The sequence below is a fragment of the Lates calcarifer genome, linkage group LG8 (assembly GCF_001640805.2).
Source record: "Lates calcarifer isolate ASB-BC8 linkage group LG8, TLL_Latcal_v3, whole genome shotgun sequence".
NCBI lineage: Eukaryota > Metazoa > Chordata > Actinopteri > Centropomidae > Lates > Lates calcarifer.
In genome coordinates, this window is record NC_066840.1 from 16609387 (window position 1) to 16625815 (window position 16429).

Sequence of the window (16429 nt, forward strand, 5' to 3'; positions counted from 1 at the left end):
AAATTGTGAGGTGGTACAACACGACGACACAATACAGTAAATAAAATAGCAGGTGTTTATATGCTGGTAGTGCAAGACAGTTATTTTAAAATAGTAAAATAATTTATTTACTGTCACATAATCCTCATTGCTAATCCACAGAAAAAGGACATATTGGTAAATGCCAACAGACCCAAGCATTTAATTACTATTTCAATTTGTCTACACTATAAACCTAATAAATACATATGAAACAATTAAAAAAAAGTAACGTTAACACAAATATATACTGTACATCACACACCAATGTTAATCTGTTTATTTAAAAAAAAGGAAATTGCATGATTTTATGAATGACATGAAGTAGAAAAGATTCCCATGTTAGCACTACTTTTTAATCTTACTGACCAATCACTACCTTCTGACACCATGGAAGAAATAAAAATATTACAAAGCAAATTTCCTGCATGATCCAACACTAAGTGTTATCTGAATGGACTGACATAATCCTCAGGTTATGTCAATCCTATCGTCACATTTGAATGCAAAATCTCTAGCCTACTGTAATGTAGCTGTCAGATTTTGGCATTAAAATAACATTTTATACAATACATAACATGGAAATCATTGGAAATAAAAACATACAAGTGCATCAAAATAAAACAGAAGGTGTTCAATGGACAAATAATGAACCATGATCATTTACCAACCACTGAAAAAATTAAATAAGAATTGTATATCTTCCCTGCCACAATACCCTGATGTGGGATTTCCAACAATCACATAATGAAAAAATATATTTTAGATCATATTCTCTTGTACAGAATTAGGTCTCAAACAGGGGCCAGGAATGATCAGATCTATTCCTGATTGATTCTTCAGTTGATGACAGATTGGACCGACCTCCTTTTATTGCATTAATGTATTTTATACGAATCGGAAACACATTAATGTATCCTGACCAGAAAACAAGGTCACCTGGTTACATAATCATCAACTGAGGTTTCACTCTCTGAAGTAGGTAACCCTGTTTCTATTTTGTTAAATGGGACTCAGTGGGCTGCTTAATGTCACTGACTGATTTCGGAAACATGGCCTATATGTTAAAAATCACTGCTGAAACAGGACCGAGCACGATTTAAATGTTTCATGTCAGTGATTTGTGCTTCAGATCCTGTAGCTGAAACTTCTGGCTGACACAGATTTTGAGGCCTCGTACTGTGAACATTTAAACACATGATTTTTTTGCCTTTTTATCACAGCTGTTGAATTAGGCCTTGAGCACCTTTTATTTCTCTGGGACAGTTTTTATCATTCATATAAACTTGTTTACTGCGTGTGAACCACTTCTATGCTTATTTGCTAACATCATAATGATCAAGGCTATTACAAAAGCAGAGTAACATGAGTAAAGGAACGGTCACATTACACTTCCGTCGACTGCGACTATCTGCTCCGTCTCCCATGACGGACATATTCAAGCATCCCTTTCCTGTTTTGGTGCAATCTTCAGCTGACTCTGGTGGACTCACAGTTCAGAGTTCACCTTCAACCATGTGCATCTGCATCATCACCATGTTTAGTGCAATATTACACCACCATTTTCATTGAGCGGAAGGACTAATGTGACCGAACCTTACGCCGACACTATTGAAAATTACTGAAGAATATTGTTGTCATGGAACCAAGAAGAAAAAAGGGTGGGTGGGGCACCTAAAAGGCACAGGCACTGGAGCAGCGAGTGTTGCTCAGTAGGTCTCTGGTATAACAAAGTCAAACTCTGTGGCGCCCTGTGCTGGACTGTTCATGGTTGACCCTGGTCGGGCGTGGGCGTCTGGCGGCATGTGTGCATCAGGCTCGACGAAGATGTCGTCCCAGTTCAACATCCTGCTCTGGGTGGAAGAGTGGACGTCTTCGCTGACAGCGGCTATGTGATGCACGCTGCCGTCCTCGGAGATGACGGGGACCCCCCCCTGCCCTTCAGTCGTCCATGAATACGGCTTCATCTGTACCGTTTTACATGGCAGCAGGCGGTACAAGTTGTTGTCGGCGTCGTCCTTCTCCTTCCTCCCGCTGGGATCCTGGTTGTGGACTTGCTTGCAGTGGGTGGACAGTAACTGGTAGTTTATGAACATTTCATTGCACAACAAGCACTGATACCTCCTCTCTCCTGTGTGGTGGATTTCGTGTTTAGTTCTGTACTCGGCTAAGGCAAAGACTTTGTTACAGTAGCGACACGGGTACTTCTTCTCCCACGAGTGTGTGTTGAAGTGACGGCGGAGACTCGTCAGACACACATAGGGGCGCTTGCAGACGATGCACACGTAGAAAGTCTTCCCGTCCATGATCAGCTCGTAGTGATCCTCAAGCTCAGTTTTGGTCTTCTTCTTGTTTGGGCCAGTCTTCGGTGACAGGGGCGTTTTGTCGAAGGGTTTTAAAGGTGTCGCCATGAACGACCTCTTCCCTTTATTGGCTTTAGAGCCTCCTTCGCCTGGATCTTCCTTCACTGGAACAATGTCATAAGTATTTTCTCCAATATTGGCGTACACTTTACAGCCTGAAGAAATGGAATCAATCTCTGTGGCTGTTTTGAGCGTCACTGTCTTTTTTGCTGCTATTGCTGATTTGGGAATGTTAGGCTGATTCGCTGGGCTTTCAGAAGAAACATCTAAGAGCCTTATTTTGAAATTCCCCTGCTGAGATGAAGTGGAGACTTGTTTCTTGTGGACTCCCATTATATCGCTGTTCTCCGAGGACTGAGAGGCACTCGAGGGCTCCGGGGTGAAACTGCTTGATCTCGCTGGTGTTGCGGGAGCACTTCCTGAGGAAACTCTGGCAGGGGAAGACGAGTTATTGGAGCTGGAGTCTGGACTGCACAGAGGGCTGCTGTCTGGCAAACTGGGGTTAGGACAACTGTCACTGGGAGTCTTTGCAGCACATGTCCTCACGGTGGATGTGGCTTTGTCTTTATGTTTTACAGCTGCATGATTTGATTCTTCATTTTGCTTTGACGCTACATTTTCTGAATCGGCTGTATCCACATCGATGACCTCACCAGAGTTGGCTTTGTCATTGGCTGCTCTGGTTTGAGCATCTGTTTGCGAGACGAACATAACATCATTATCCGAGTCCTCATCGTTACCTGCAGGGCGGCTCGTCTGATTGAACTCCTCTGCAGATATTGAGAAGGACTCAGTGATGATCGGCATCATCTCTGTGGATGTGTCACTTTTGTTTTCCGCCTCTTTAGACAAACCAGGCAGACCCTTCACTTGCGATAACGGTGACCCCAAGTTTGCAATGAACTTCACTCCCAGTATCTGTCCAGCATTTATGAGCTCCTCCAGCATGTCGGAGCGCACACGGATAATCTTGGAGCTATACATGTAGTTAAGAATCTCCTCAAAGATTTCTGCTCTGATGAAGTTTAACTCGATCACCTGTCCAGCCACACTGAAGAGCTGGTGGAAGTACGTACTTGAGGCAGACAGGATTGTTTTGTGAGCTCTGAATTTCTTGTCCTGTATGATGATGGTGACGTCACAGAATAATCCATGATTCCTCTGCTCGTTCATTGACTTCAGCACAGCTGCTGAATACTGTGTGTCGGTCGCAGATATCAGCTTTAGACTTGGCATGTCTGCAGAGAGGAAAAAAATCAAAGAGAGAAATCAGAATCACATGTCTAAATGCACAGCAAAAGTCAATTAATTACATTATTCTGACATCCAGAATGCTATTAAGTACCTTGATAAAACATGCAGTTAAAGAGTTCAGATTTGACCATTTCCTTATCTGGTTTTTCCGGTTCTAAAACTCTAAACTGACAACCAGCTGTCAGTAACTGAACCATCCAGGAAGTTTGTTTAAGGAAGTTCCACCTCAAACACCTCAGTCTTAGTTTTCTTTAGTACATGTACTTTCAGTTTCCTGTGTATTAGTTCGCTCAGACTATAGCAGTCAAATTTTACCATCCAGTTACCAGTCCTGCATGCACTAGGGTTGTTTTTTGTTTTCTTAGAGAGGTGCTGATTCAAGCTATTTATTACTGCCAGACATGGCTCATACAGTTCGATACTTTACTACTTTGTTGCAGTATTTTAACTTATTTGTTGATATTTTGTCAGATTTGTTGCTCTATGTTTTACCATATTTATTTCTGTCATAACATCAATTGTGAAAGTTGCAAACGTAATCTGGTATTTGTGCAATGACAATTATTATGTAATATCAATAAAGATATTGTGTTCTATTCTATACTGTTTGTGATGTTGTTGAACTGTGCTGCACTATATGTTTTACCCTAATTGATATAAATGGAGTGGACAAAATAATAGAAACACCTGTCAGTTCAACAGCACCACAAACTGCAGCCTCCAAAACGACCATACAGTTGTTTCAACCTCTCTAAACCAGTTTCACGGTAGCATTATTTATCGCAGCTTACATGGAACTGCTGTATTAGTTTTTTAGTATTTGACCACAATAACTTAACCTGATTGTGCCATATAAAGTAGTCCTATGATGGGGTGCAATCACAAATTCGTTATTACTACGATCATTAGAGAGTTTTAGGGTACTCTTTGATACAAACAGGCAGGACGAGAGCATGAATGTAAACAACTGTTATTTATGATAGTTTTGTTTGTCAGACAACAAAAACAATAACGTTACCTTACACTAACGTTAGCTAAATGTTAGTTTGCCAAAGTTGTACTGTACATGTTATACTCGCATGACATCACGCAAGCAGATAACTACATTTATTCATCTTTACAGGAAGATTATCAACTTTGAGAAACCTGTTATTGTTGTTATTAGTGTGTTTATTCGCCGTTGTTAGCCAGCTAACAAAAGGTAACGCTAGCTCCCTCACTCTTCCTCTTTAATGAAAGGGCATAGCGCGGCCTAGCATCCTGTTAGCTACAAGCACAGCACCACAATGAAAAACATCATTATTTCAGCGCTTGCTGATTTTAAAATAAACCCCGTTTACCTGCAACCTTGATGCTTTCAGCCAAGACTAAGCAGAGCAGCCACCACCTCCTGTAGATAGCAACTTATCCGGCTACAAACAATGGCCAACAACAGACAGCCTCCCCCGCTGCTCCCCGCTCACCGATCAGCCACAAGGAGTCGCCGTAGTGTAGTATTAGCATTAGCATTAGCAACATATTAAAACTATGTAGTCGTATCAAAACATAATGAAATAATACACGACAGGCTTCATTCTTAAAAAATAAATAAATAAAATGAAAGTGTGTATGTATATTATTAATTCATTAGAAAACTGTTTAGCGTCGAGATAACTACCGGTTCGCCTTCAAAATAAAAGACTATCTCAACAAATATTTCATAATAAATGAATTTAATTAAATTACCCGTGGATCTTCGGCCAAGTTCGGGTTTTCTTTCCCAAATCCATCCCGCTAAAGACACTTTGTTGCCGCTGAAATCTTTATGAAGCTGCTCGGACACTCTCCTCTCTCCCTGGTACTTATCAAACTGCCTCGCGTGTTTAGTGCTGTAATGTCATGTTCATGTTATACCCTTCAATGAATACTCCTTGGCCTGCAGGTGAGCCTCCTAGCGGTCTTAGTAAACTCCGAGAAGAAGTACTCTGATGTCACTTACTCCGGGAAGTGAAACAGGACGTTGAGTTTTTATATTTACAATCTAACACTTTCAAACTTTGAACAACACACACTGTGTGTATGTGCGCAGAGGTTATATTCTCGATAGTGAGATTATACACCTTGACAGTGTACAGTGTTTTTGAGTGTACCCAGATGTTTTGAAATGCTTTTATTTGGTATCATATAATTTCCCCCACTTTTTGCAACTATTTAACTGAAGCTGAAGTTTAGAAATGGGTGATGTGTACTGAACATAATAATATAACACTGTGAAAGTGTTATATTGTGATATAACACTGTGAAAGTACAATGTCGTCTGATTTTTCAACATATAGCATCAATTGCAAAAGTAAAACCATGTGGTAAAACATAAACCATAGAAACCAAACTGAGACATTTCTTTTTGTAGTCACTTTGTATTTCAAACACTTGTTTTTGAACAGTTTGATCATGACAAAAATCTTTGTAGAAACATGGTTCACTTGTAGTTTGTGAGGTGGCAGGTCAGAGTTTTCTTGGCTGCAAATAAAAACATGTCAAGTTATTACATGTAAGGTAAAGCTGCTTTCAGACTACTTTTCAGAGATGTTAGTGTCCTACCTTTTATATGTGATTGTTCACTCTTTATAATGCCCTCCACCTCCTCTCCTCTCTTCTTTTTAATGTTTTTTCCTCATCTCTTCATGTCTCTTATTGTTCTCCTCTCTGTAAAAATAAATGGCTGTCAAAAGGGAGTAATAGTTAAATGGTTATTTACCTTTACCAGGGTTTACACGCCCTCCCGCCTCCTCTCATCTCTCCTCTTCTTTTTTATCATCTCTCTAAACGAAAAAAAAAAAAACAGAAGACAAACAAGTTGTAGTTAAAAACTTTAGAAATCAGGTAAACAGAGGTTTAATTCATAACAGCATTAAATCTGATGATAATATGTACCTTTTACGTCAGAGGTTTTACCCGACATAATGCCCTCCAACCTCCTCTCCTCTCCTTTTTTCTAGTTTAATTTTCTCCTCTCTTCTTTTTAAAGTCGTTTTCATCTTTTAATGTCTAACAGTTTCTTCTCTCTGCAAAATAAATGGCAAACAGAAAAGAGTAACAGTATAAACTCAGAATAATGAACTAAATAATAAACCATAAAATCTGATTATAACATGAGATAAATGGATATTTACCTTTTACATGAGAGGCTTTATATGTCATTTTGCCCTCCTCTCCTCTCCTCCACTCTGACTTTTCTCTCTCTTCAACTGTGTCTTCTCCTCTTTCTAAAACATGCAGACAGGGGGAATATTAGGTAAAGTTTCAGAGAATAAATGTTAACCGATGGATTATTCATCATTTAGACAATATGAAATAAACTGATGTTTTTTTTTTAAATGACGGAGACAGTTCACTCTTCATATTGGCCTCCACCTCTTCCGCTCCTCTCTCTAAAAGAAAAACAGAAGAGAAAAGACTAAAAAATGAGGTAGAAATGAGGTAAACAGAAGTAAAATTCATCACTGCATGAAATCTGATAATAACAAGAAATATTTACCTTTTACATGAGAGGGTTATAGCCTATTGTCCTCCCACCTCCTCTCCTCTCTTCTTTTTAATGTTTTTTTTTCCTTCTGTTTCTCCCTTTTTAGGCACTTTTGACTAAAAAAAATAATCATGATCAAAATTGCTAGGAAAAATTGCTTTCTGCAAACTGCCAATATTAGAAGTCAATGTTGGACTCAAGGGCAAAAAACAACATGGGTTTAAATTTAAAAAGAAAAGAAAATCTCACATTTTCCACGAAAAAGTCCTCTTCAGGTTTTTCGAAGTTTCTTTCTCGAAGAAATCGTCCAGTGCAAATCGAAAGCCAAACGTTTTTCTGATCGTCTGGAGTTTGTTTGTGTTTGGATGATGATCAGCTCTGAACGATGACACCTCTAAACAACCATGGCAACCATGGAACCTTTAGGTCCGTTCGAACAGTACTTACAGTAGTGTTCTGAACGTCACATCTCGCCTGAGATAGAGGTGCTAACGTTAGCACCCGCTAGCTAGCAAATAGTTTAAAATTGAACATGGACAGTGTGCACATCGACATAGACATAAACATAAATATGTACATAGACAAATATATACATGAGACACGAGGATGTATTTTTGACACAATAACCCCACAATAAACAACAACAATTAATAGTTAATATTTAGTTATTTATTTATGAACAAAATTTCCTGTAGCGAAACACAAGCGGAACTATTTGTGTTACTTCGTTAAGGGAACCCGGTTTCCATTTGGGGACGGACGCGCTCGTTCTAGTTGCGTACATTAGAAAGAAGAGGAAACATGAGCGCAGTTTGTTTATTTCTCCACTAAACTTCTTCTAAATACCGTTTTTAATCTTCATTTCAGTCTGCATCAGTTGGTCGGTATGCCTCTGTCGGATCGATCGAGCTCTGACGGTGGCGTTGGGCCTCGGAGCCCTCGGGCCCGGAGACCGCGGACTCGTTCTCGCAGCCGCTCCCGCAGCCGGAACCGCAACGACAGCCGCGACCGGAGCCTGTCCCCGGACAGCTTCGGGCCCAAACTCCCGAAGCCGCGGAACAAAGAAAGGGAACGCGAGGAACGGGAGCGTCGTTTCCGAGAGGCGAGGAACATCAGACGGATCCGCATAGGAAGCCCCCGCCGCAGCCGCTCCAGGTCCCGGTCTAGGTCCAGATCCAGGGAGCGTCACAACAACAACAGCACCAACAACAACAACAGCCACAGCCACTGGTCCGAGCAGCGGGACGCTCCGGGAAAACACGGCAGCTTTAAAGATGATTATTACTACGAACAGCAGCGGGACGACGCTCAGAGACAGAGACAAGAGGCCTTTATCGCCAGGTAACAGATGAAAATACCTGGACCTCCCTTATCGATTGATTATTTAAAGATCAGCAATTTAGTGTTAAACTTCAACTCCCAAACAGACAAATTAGAAAATGACTGGTCATAATTGGAGCAACAGAAGTCGAGAAATCTAATCTCAGCCTACATTTCCCATAATACATCAACATTGTCAGACATATGCCAAGGTAAATATGAATGTCTTTTTAACTTTCCATGGCCCCAGTTTGTAATACAGACCATCTGTTAAATATGTGTGTGTGTGTGTGTGAGAGAGAGAGAGAGAGAGAGAGAGAGAGAGATAACCCTGGTATTGTTTACGTTAATTCTTCCAGAGCCACAAAAAACATCTGCCTCCAAAACTCTAAAAGTAAAGGGTCACCCTTTAAATCCATAAACTGTACAACACCTCAATGCAAAGTGATCCTACAAAAATAGAGGAGTTGATGTGACTGTTGCTTCAAAGACTTTCCCACTTTGGAAAGCAAAGCAAAACAAAAGGGGAAAAACATTGGTTACATCTGCCTGGGATGTTTTTTTTTTCATTCTTAACTTTTAACCCATAACATAGGCAGTTATTTGTTTAGACCGCTGCATCTGTCTGTCTGTGTGTTACAGGCGTCTGCAAGAGCGGGAGAGGATCGGTGAGTTGGGTTGTCCTGAAGTTTGGGGATATTCACCAAGAGTAAAAGAACCAGAGTAAGTAAAGAATCTCTCCTTTATCACAACGTGTTTATAACATGAGATTGTTTTTGGAGAAATATGAGACTTGTTGGTTTCACTTCTGTAAGTGCAGGTGCAGAGGGTTTATATTCTTTCTTATTGTGTTTCTACCAGCTCTGATGAATTCACACCGGTTGAAGAAGACGAGAAAAACAGCAGCTCAGAGTCGAGCTCAGAGGGTACAGCACACACAGTCTTTGAACATGAATAAACGGCAGTAATGTGGTGTAACTGTTTTACTGAATTTACAAGGTCTCCTGTCTTGTTGTTAACAGAGGAAAAGAAGAAGAAAAAGAAGAAGAAGAAGAAATCCAAGAAAAGAAAGAACAAGAAGCACTCAGAGGACAGTGAGCTGGAATCAGAGTCAGATGGTAAAACTGTGTTAATTACATTCATTTAAAAAAGCTCTATACAGACAGTTTCATCACAGTTGTAAGCTGAGCTGTCATGTTTTTATCTTCTAGAAGAAGAAATAAAGAAGAAGAAAAAGAAAAAGAAGAGCAAAAAGTAAGTGCGAATATGCAGCTACGTCTTCACACACACAGAAAGAGACGCGACCATTAAACCAAACATCTCACACGTTTTCCAACAGGTCCAAAAAATCCAAGAAGAAGAAGGTGAAGAAGAGTCGTAAGGAGTCCAGCAACTCCAGCAGCGAGGAGTCTGAAGAGGAGGAGGAGGAGGAGGAGGAAGATCCCAACGGGGTGATGTGGGTGGAGAAAACCTGCATGGACGAGCACCTGGTCGGCCCCGAGGCTCCGCTCACACACATGTCCCAGGACGACAGGCCTTTGGAGTGAGTCTGCCTTGACGTTTGCCCTTCTTCTTGCACTCTGTGTCACTTTTACATAGCTTGTGAGTTTTACATTCTGCTCATTTGATAAGTGCATTTTCCCTCTTCCTCCAGTTTCGGTCATGCGCTGTTGCCAGGTGAAGGTGCTGCGATGGCAGAATACGTGAAGGCAGGCAAACGTATCCCGAGAAGAGGAGAGATCGGTCTCACCAGCGAGGAGATCGCAAACTTTGAGAAGTCTGGTTATGTGATGAGCGGCAGCAGGTACGTGACGCTTATTATACAACTGATGCAGCAAGTCAGTAATAACCAATAATATTGACAAATTTTCACATCAACCCCGCAGACATCGTCGTATGGAGGCTGTACGTCTGAGAAAGGAAAACCAGATCTACAGTGCAGATGAAAAGAGAGCTCTGGCTTCGTTCAACCAGGAGGAGAGGAGGAAGAGAGAGAGCAAGATCCTGTCGAGCTTCAGGGAAATGGTTTACAGGAAAACCAAAGGCAAGGAGGAGAAGTGACCATCCACAGTCTTCTCTCAGATCACCTCTCACCAGACAACTTTACTTTGTGTCCTCTGACTTCAGGTGTTTATTTTTGAGAATCACATTCAGTGCTAGAGGAATGTACAGTGCAGAGGGAGGATTTTAACTGTAAAGAAAATGTGTATAAGTGAATGTTGGAAAAGTTTTCAGTTGTATTATTTGTCTTCATCCTATTTACCCACTGGAACTAGTCTTTGCTTTCTGCTGTTCAACCAGAATTTTCTTTTGTTAATGTTTGCATATAATCCTGAACAGAACGGTAAATAAATTTTCATTTTCAAGTCATCTTGTGTTCACATTTCTTTTAATTGTACTGTAATCTACTCTTCAATTAGAGCAGTGGTTCCAAAGTTTCTGTGGCTTCTGACTCCATAAAGTGTGTATTTGTGACCTGTAGTCACTCGTTGTTGTGTCCGGGTTGACAACAAAAAAAGGTCCAATTTTAAACAATTTTTTTAGATGTCCTGAGAGATCTTTTTTTAATTTCTAATCTTGAGATGTCTGAAAGCAAAAATGTTTTTATCTGCTTTCTTATTTTTGTACAGCCTCTTAGATTTATCTTCAACTCCCAGGAGGGTCCTAAAACCCAGGTCAGGAACCACTCATTTAAATTGTAGTCATGACTTCACGTTCATCTAACCTGCTACTATAAAGATTTCAGATGGTTAATGCTCAGTTTAGTTCACTAATGTTAGAGTAATGTAACTTCTGTGACATGTTCAACAACCATTAATAGTGTGATATTTTGGACATGAGTTTTTGGCAGGGTTGGCTCTTCAGTTGAAGTTATTTCATTACTGATCAATCTGTAATTTTAAGCTATTAGCAATTAGTCTGTCCGAGGTGACATCCTTAAATATCTTTGTTTTGTCCAATCAACACTCCAAAGCCCAAGTATATTTATTTGATGATTATGACCTGATTATTCAGCTGGTTGTCTCGACCTCTGTGGGAAAGCAGGTTGAGACATTCAAAATGAACATATAAACACATTTTCAGTGTGGAACAGTTTAATTGATAACATGGACAACTGCTTTGAAAGACTGAAAAAAGCAAACAGCTGAATGTTAAATAATCTTTTAATGTACAACAAAGAACTTTTCTCTCATCCAGGTCTTCATTTTCCAGGTCATCAGTTGATGTTCTCAAGTCCCTGTTGAGAGAGAAGAAAGGATAATCTGTTGATGGTAGTTTAAATGCTTATTATATGAAAATCATGCTGCTCAGACTCGAGCACAGAGAATCCTTCACAGGGACCATGCCATTTGTTTTTATGGCCCTACACACCTTTGATCCACCTATTGATTCTGATTGAAAAAGAGTTAGGAATGTGTGTGATGATGACATTAAATCAATATTCATTGCTCATTGACAAAATGATTGTCAAGATGACCTCAAGATAGCCGATTTACTTACTGAGCTTTAACTAGTTCCTACACTTTGAGTAGAAACCCTCCAACTAGCTGGAGGGAAAATGTGCTCAAAAAGCTCACAATAGTATCTGTTCTTTTTAAGAAAATATGCACGATATAAACATAAGCTTTTTTTCTATATTTTTTGCAGAAGGGTTTGACACACTGATTCTCACCTTGGAGTCAAAGTACTGTTTTGTTCCTGAAACTCGCTTGTCTCTCTCCATCAGATACCACTGCCACGGAACCCGAGCGATTCTTTTCTCCTACAGGGGAATACAGTAGACTTTAATGAACAAGTCTAAATTACAAAAACACTAACTGGCAGCCCGTTTTCACGGTTTACACTCCGCTTGTTAGCACGGCACACAGCCGCATTAGCAGACAGCATCCTCCTGCTCACCTTTCCTCCGTTAGTGAACCTGTGGATATACGCGGTGGCAACGCCGGGAATGATCAGACACGCGGTCATGATGCCGAGGCCGGGCAGAATCTCATACCACATGATTACAAAGTTTAACTGTCAGGCGACTGAGAGCAACTTTAAGGACAACGAAGTTGCCCCGAGATTCCCCTCGGCAGTTTATTTTGCTAAGAAGCTAACAAAATGTCGACCGTCCGAATGACCTGTTTTGAATCACTTCCTGTCAGTGTTTTTCAAAAGAAAAACTCTTATAAAATATTACACAAACAACAAGCTAAATATATAACATTTAATGATGCAACACAAGACAACATAACACAGCAGACCAATAAAGAATAAGGAAAAAATAAAGAAAGAAAAAAATAAATAAATCTGGACACACAACTTATAGAAGTTATACGTGCAATAATTTTGAAGGGCAGTCGACAGAAAGGAAGTGTTATTTTGCTGACTTTAAGGTCATTTTTAAAAACAGAACAAAACAACTAAAAAATAGTGCACCAGTCATTTTTTTTCTCTCTTCTTTCCCCCAAAAACCGACTAATAAAAAATACACGTAATTATTAATTTAAAGTTCCCGGTATACGTCACAGCGACACCTCCTGCGGTAACACTGAACTGCAGCCCCAACCGTCAGGGAGGAAGTTACGGTTAGTTCGTTTGCTACTAGCCGGCTAACTTGCTAAAAAAGTAAACAAGTCTGCGGGATGAGATTAAAATTCAGCTGCGGGACAAAGTAGCTTCTCAGCCATGAAGGAGGACAAGGAAAATACTCGGCCGAAGGAGAGAAAGGTGGAAATAAAGTGCGAAGATGGAGAAAAGACGGAGAAGTCCAAGGAAAAGAAAGAGGCCATGACAAAGGTGAAACTTGCTAGCCACGTTAGCTACGGTTGCTACAGCCGAAAATATTTTCATGAAATAACAGCATGTTTTTCACTAGCTGTGTTTTGTCCGACTTAATATGGAGAGCCTAGTTTCTAAATTATACGATAAGTTGAATCCAAATAAACTCGCCCAACTTTAAGTTAACATTAGCCAGTTGTTGCCCTCCATTTTCCCAGTGTAATTGACCTCCCAGCTGTGTTAATAGTTAAAACTGTCAATAATCCTCTCCCCAGATTGTGATCAGACGATTACCACCAAGTCTGACCAAGGAGGAGCTGGAGGAGCAGCTACAGCCGCTCCCAGAGCTGGACTACATGGAGTTTTTCTCCAACGACACTAGGTAAATTGATCTAAAGACGTTTTATTCGTTTTAAAAAATATAATCACTGCCTCAAATAGTTTAACCTAACATAATTACTCTGTTCTTTCAGCCTTTACCCCCACCTCTTCGCAAGAGCCTACATCAACTTCAAAAATCAAGAGGACATAGTCCTCTTCAGAGATCGCTTCGATGGATATGTATTCATCGACAACAGAGGTATGTAGAAAATGAATTTAGAGTTAAATAAACAAACTAACTGATTTTCTCAATAAAGAATCAAGGCCTCATGCCTGTCCACACATTGTTTGTCCACAACAGGACAGGAGTACCCTGCCATTGTTGAATTTGCACCCTTCCAAAAGACTGCCAAGAAAAGAAGTAAGAAAAAGGATGCAAAGTGTGGGACAATAACTGAAGGTAAAGATATTCTATTTTTTGTGGGATAACCATCAATATTACTGCATGTTTATGGTTAGATTTGTCATCTTTTATGAGAGCAGCAAGCTGGTTACCTGTGTGTCATTTTCTTTAAGATCCTGATTACAAGAAGTTCCTGGAATATTATAATGGAGATGAAGAAAAGCTGACATCAACACCTGAGACCCTGTTGGAGGAGATTGAGGCAAAGTCAAAGGAACTTGTAGGTATGTTAACAACACCTGAAACGTTACCTTATATATGTTAAAATAAACACGCCGCTCGAGGATTTAAACATTTTTTTTCTTTTTTCAAGCTAAAAAAACAACTCCTCTGTTGGACTTCTTGAAGAATAAACAGGTAAATGTGTACTGCATTGTTGAGTTATGTGAAATTGCATGATGAAGGGTGGACTCATGTGCTGTGTAAATGCTATTCAGAGACTCAGGGAGGAAAAGAAAGAGGAGAGAAGGAGGAGGGAGCTTGAACGCAAGCGTCTGCGGGACGAGGAGCGCCGTAAGTGGAGGGAGGAGGAGAGAAGGAAGCGCAAGGAGGCCGAGAAGATGAAGAGACTTGAGAAGCCCCTGGAGAAAGACAAGGACCATGTTAAAGAAGAACCAAAAATTAAGGTGGCTGTGCAACAGTGGGTTGAAGCAGTTTAAACGTTTAATTTCCAATAGCTCATTATGATTTTTGTCTTTATTTCCAACTGTGTAGCTCCTGAAGAAGCCAGACAGAGGTGATGATGCTGATTCTGAGAAGCCCAAAGAAAAGGCCAAAAAAACAGAGAAGCCAAGTAAAGAAGACAGATCCATGGGGAGTGCTGATCATAAGAGGCGTCAGAACATTGAAAACAAGGAGGATCGAGGAAGGAAGTTAGTTGCTTCAGTCATTTATTTCAGTTTTTTAACACACGTTGCTCGCTTTGAAGAGAATTCTTGAACAGGATTTGTGCTTTACACACAGAGCGGATGACGACGGGCGGAAGGAGTTCAGGGAGCGTGACGCAGATCGCGACAGAGAGCGCGAAAGAGAACGGGAGAAGGAGCGGCGGCAGAGAGAGAAGGAGCGCCTCAGGCGACAGGATGAAGACCGGCGGAGACGGAGGGAGCGCCAGGATGGAGAAAACTCGGGCAGGAAGCGGGAGGAGGAGGTGAAGAAAGAAAAAGAGCGTGCTGTGGAGAAGAAAAAGGGTGAAAACGTTGGAGACTCCGCTCACTCTGAGAGGCCGGAGAAGCCTGCCAAAGACAACAGGAAGGAGGAGAGTAGCAAAAGAGAGCGGCTACGAAATAAAGTACGACTCAAGTCTCTCGAGTTATCAGGTATTCTCTCATTGTTTCTTGCTTTTTAGTATTTCTGATATTGTTGTTTGTTTGTACACCAGGACCGGCCTGCTATTCAGCTGTACCAGCCAGGGGCCAGGAGCCGCAACCGACCTACAGGAGGAGGAGGCGAATCCAACTCTGCTGACAGGAAGCCAGATCCTGAGACCAAGAAAGTAGCTGACAAAGGAGACGACTGAGCTGATTTCTACTTATGGCATTTTTACGTTTGGCGAGGACAGGGTAGACGGGCCTGTGAGGCTCAGAGCAGCGATGTGGTGCCTCAGGGTGACGTGCACTGCCGTTGAAGTGGGGCTACATCTGGCTCTCCCAGCCTCCGAGGCAGAGGTGTGACGGTGGAGCCTCTTTGTGCCTGAACGTGACCCTCTTTTAGTTTTATTTGTTAGAAAAGGTAACTGTAAACCTTTTGGAAAGAGTTTGGCTGTAGGGCACAGTAGGTGAAGCCAGAGCTTTCCTGGACCATGTGAAGTCAAAGTGACCTTAATTCAGTATTGTTTCTCTGATGGAAAGCATTCACACTGCAAACATTTGCTTTTAACTTGTTTATCCAAATCACACTCTGGAGGTAGAAAATAACTTTGCAGTTGATTAAGATCCCAGATATTAAACACATCAACTTTGCCAAGCTCATCAATATTGTTTCTGCACCATCTTGAAAGAGATTTCTGTTGTATCATTGCCATTTTTAGTTTGAAGTGCACACATGGACATTACATCTTACTCTGTCTGGGGAGCTGGACAATCCAAATATATGCCTGTCATTAAAAATATCCATGGTTTGTAGTTAAAATAGTCTGAAGTTCATACAGTGACCAAGGAGAAATAGCCATTTCTGACCAGACTGCCGTGTGACAGCCATACCCGCATGCAGACTTAAATCAGAGTTATCAACCTGTGGCCTTCCCCCTTTTCTAATCTGAAACCCCCCTTAAGTATTCATCTGTGATGCACTAAACTAAACACAGCATGAAAACATATCACTCTGGTGATGCTAACATACAGTAGCTACTTTTGACTGGAAATAAAAGAGGTCTTTGCTAAAGTTTGTGTGTCTTTTTTCTCTTTGGTGTTGAGTTGCTCA

At 40.9% G+C, this 16429-nt stretch overlaps 4 protein-coding genes and 1 long non-coding RNA gene across 7 annotated transcripts; 2 read left to right on the forward strand and 3 right to left on the reverse strand.

Annotated features, from left to right (window-relative positions):
* Positions 1 to 157: 157 nt before the first annotated feature.
* zbtb33 (zinc finger and BTB domain containing 33) lies at positions 158 to 5566 on the reverse strand. Of its 2 annotated transcripts, none has more exons than XM_018694201.2 (2): positions 5361 to 5566; positions 158 to 3619 (listed from the first exon to the last, which is right to left on the reverse strand). In XM_018694201.2, exon 2 carries the CDS (start codon positions 3615 to 3617, stop codon positions 1728 to 1730), a length of 1890 nt encoding a protein of 629 aa, XP_018549717.1. In that variant the 5' UTR covers positions 3618 to 3619; positions 5361 to 5566; the 3' UTR covers positions 158 to 1727. The 2 variants fall into 2 exon arrangements, with proteins under 2 accessions (XP_018549717.1, XP_018549716.1); XM_018694200.2 differs by lacking the exon at positions 5361 to 5566 and adding an exon at positions 4976 to 5180.
* A 419-nt stretch (positions 5567 to 5985) lies between these two features.
* LOC108895417 (uncharacterized) lies at positions 5986 to 7773 on the reverse strand. Of its 2 annotated transcripts, none has more exons than XR_001962955.2 (6): positions 7390 to 7773; positions 7153 to 7256; positions 6788 to 7071; positions 6549 to 6679; positions 6216 to 6436; positions 5986 to 6134 (listed from the first exon to the last, which is right to left on the reverse strand). It is a non-coding gene; the product is annotated as an uncharacterized LOC108895417 (long non-coding RNA). The 2 variants fall into 2 exon arrangements; XR_007813695.1 differs by having other exon boundaries at positions 5987 to 6134; positions 6788 to 7045.
* A 110-nt stretch (positions 7774 to 7883) lies between these two features.
* LOC108895415 (NF-kappa-B-activating protein) lies at positions 7884 to 10830 on the forward strand. Its single transcript, XM_018694232.2, has 8 exons — positions 7884 to 8481; positions 9103 to 9183; positions 9322 to 9386; positions 9483 to 9578; positions 9672 to 9714; positions 9800 to 10003; positions 10115 to 10264; positions 10347 to 10830. The coding sequence occupies exons 1-8, from the start codon at positions 8027 to 8029 to the stop codon at positions 10519 to 10521; spliced, it is 1269 nt and encodes a 422-aa protein (XP_018549748.1). The 5' UTR covers positions 7884 to 8026; the 3' UTR covers positions 10522 to 10830.
* A 776-nt stretch (positions 10831 to 11606) lies between these two features.
* Positions 11607 to 12597, reverse strand: ndufa1 (NADH:ubiquinone oxidoreductase subunit A1). The gene is made up of 3 exons (XM_018694199.2): positions 12361 to 12597; positions 12134 to 12223; positions 11607 to 11698 (listed from the first exon to the last, which is right to left on the reverse strand). Exons 1-3 carry the CDS (start codon positions 12460 to 12462, stop codon positions 11678 to 11680), a joined length of 213 nt encoding a protein of 70 aa, XP_018549715.1. The 5' UTR covers positions 12463 to 12597; the 3' UTR covers positions 11607 to 11677.
* Positions 12598 to 12987: 390 nt separating this feature from the next.
* On the forward strand, positions 12988 to 16390 carry LOC108895420 (regulator of nonsense transcripts 3B). The gene is made up of 10 exons (XM_018694235.2): positions 12988 to 13242; positions 13500 to 13606; positions 13698 to 13804; positions 13907 to 14005; positions 14122 to 14232; positions 14322 to 14365; positions 14446 to 14634; positions 14723 to 14880; positions 14972 to 15299; positions 15390 to 16390. The coding sequence occupies exons 1-10, from the start codon at positions 13132 to 13134 to the stop codon at positions 15525 to 15527; spliced, it is 1392 nt and encodes a 463-aa protein (XP_018549751.1). The 5' UTR covers positions 12988 to 13131; the 3' UTR covers positions 15528 to 16390.
* The last annotated feature ends 39 nt before the right edge of the window (positions 16391 to 16429 follow it).

Bases quoted from the DNA above. Each gene is read 5' to 3' on its own strand.
- zbtb33 (XM_018694201.2), bottom strand. From the start codon at position 3,617: ATGCCAAGTCTAAAGCTGATATCTGCGACCGACACACAGTATTCAGCA.
- LOC108895415 (XM_018694232.2), top strand. From the start codon at position 8,027: ATGCCTCTGTCGGATCGATCGAGCTCTGACGGTGGCGTTGGGCCTCGG. The intron at 9,387-9,482 runs GTACAGCACACA...TGTTGTTAACAG, and splicing joins CTCAGAGTCGAGCTCAGAGG to AGGAAAAGAAGAAGAAAAAG. The intron at 9,715-9,799 runs GTAAGTGCGAAT...GTTTTCCAACAG, and splicing joins AAGAAAAAGAAGAGCAAAAA to GTCCAAAAAATCCAAGAAGA.
- ndufa1 (XM_018694199.2), bottom strand. From the start codon at position 12,462: ATGTGGTATGAGATTCTGCCCGGCCTCGGCATCATGACCGCGTGTCTG. The intron at 12,224-12,360 runs GTGAGCAGGAGG...ATTCCCCTGTAG, and splicing joins GGTTCACTAACGGAGGAAAG to GAGAAAAGAATCGCTCGGGT. The intron at 11,699-12,133 runs GTGAGAATCAGT...CTCTCTCAACAG, and splicing joins AACAGTACTTTGACTCCAAG to GGACTTGAGAACATCAACTG.
- LOC108895420 (XM_018694235.2), top strand. From the start codon at position 13,132: ATGAAGGAGGACAAGGAAAATACTCGGCCGAAGGAGAGAAAGGTGGAA. The intron at 13,805-13,906 runs GTATGTAGAAAA...TGTCCACAACAG, and splicing joins TGTATTCATCGACAACAGAG to GACAGGAGTACCCTGCCATT. The intron at 14,233-14,321 runs GTATGTTAACAA...TCTTTTTTCAAG, and splicing joins AAAGTCAAAGGAACTTGTAG to CTAAAAAAACAACTCCTCTG.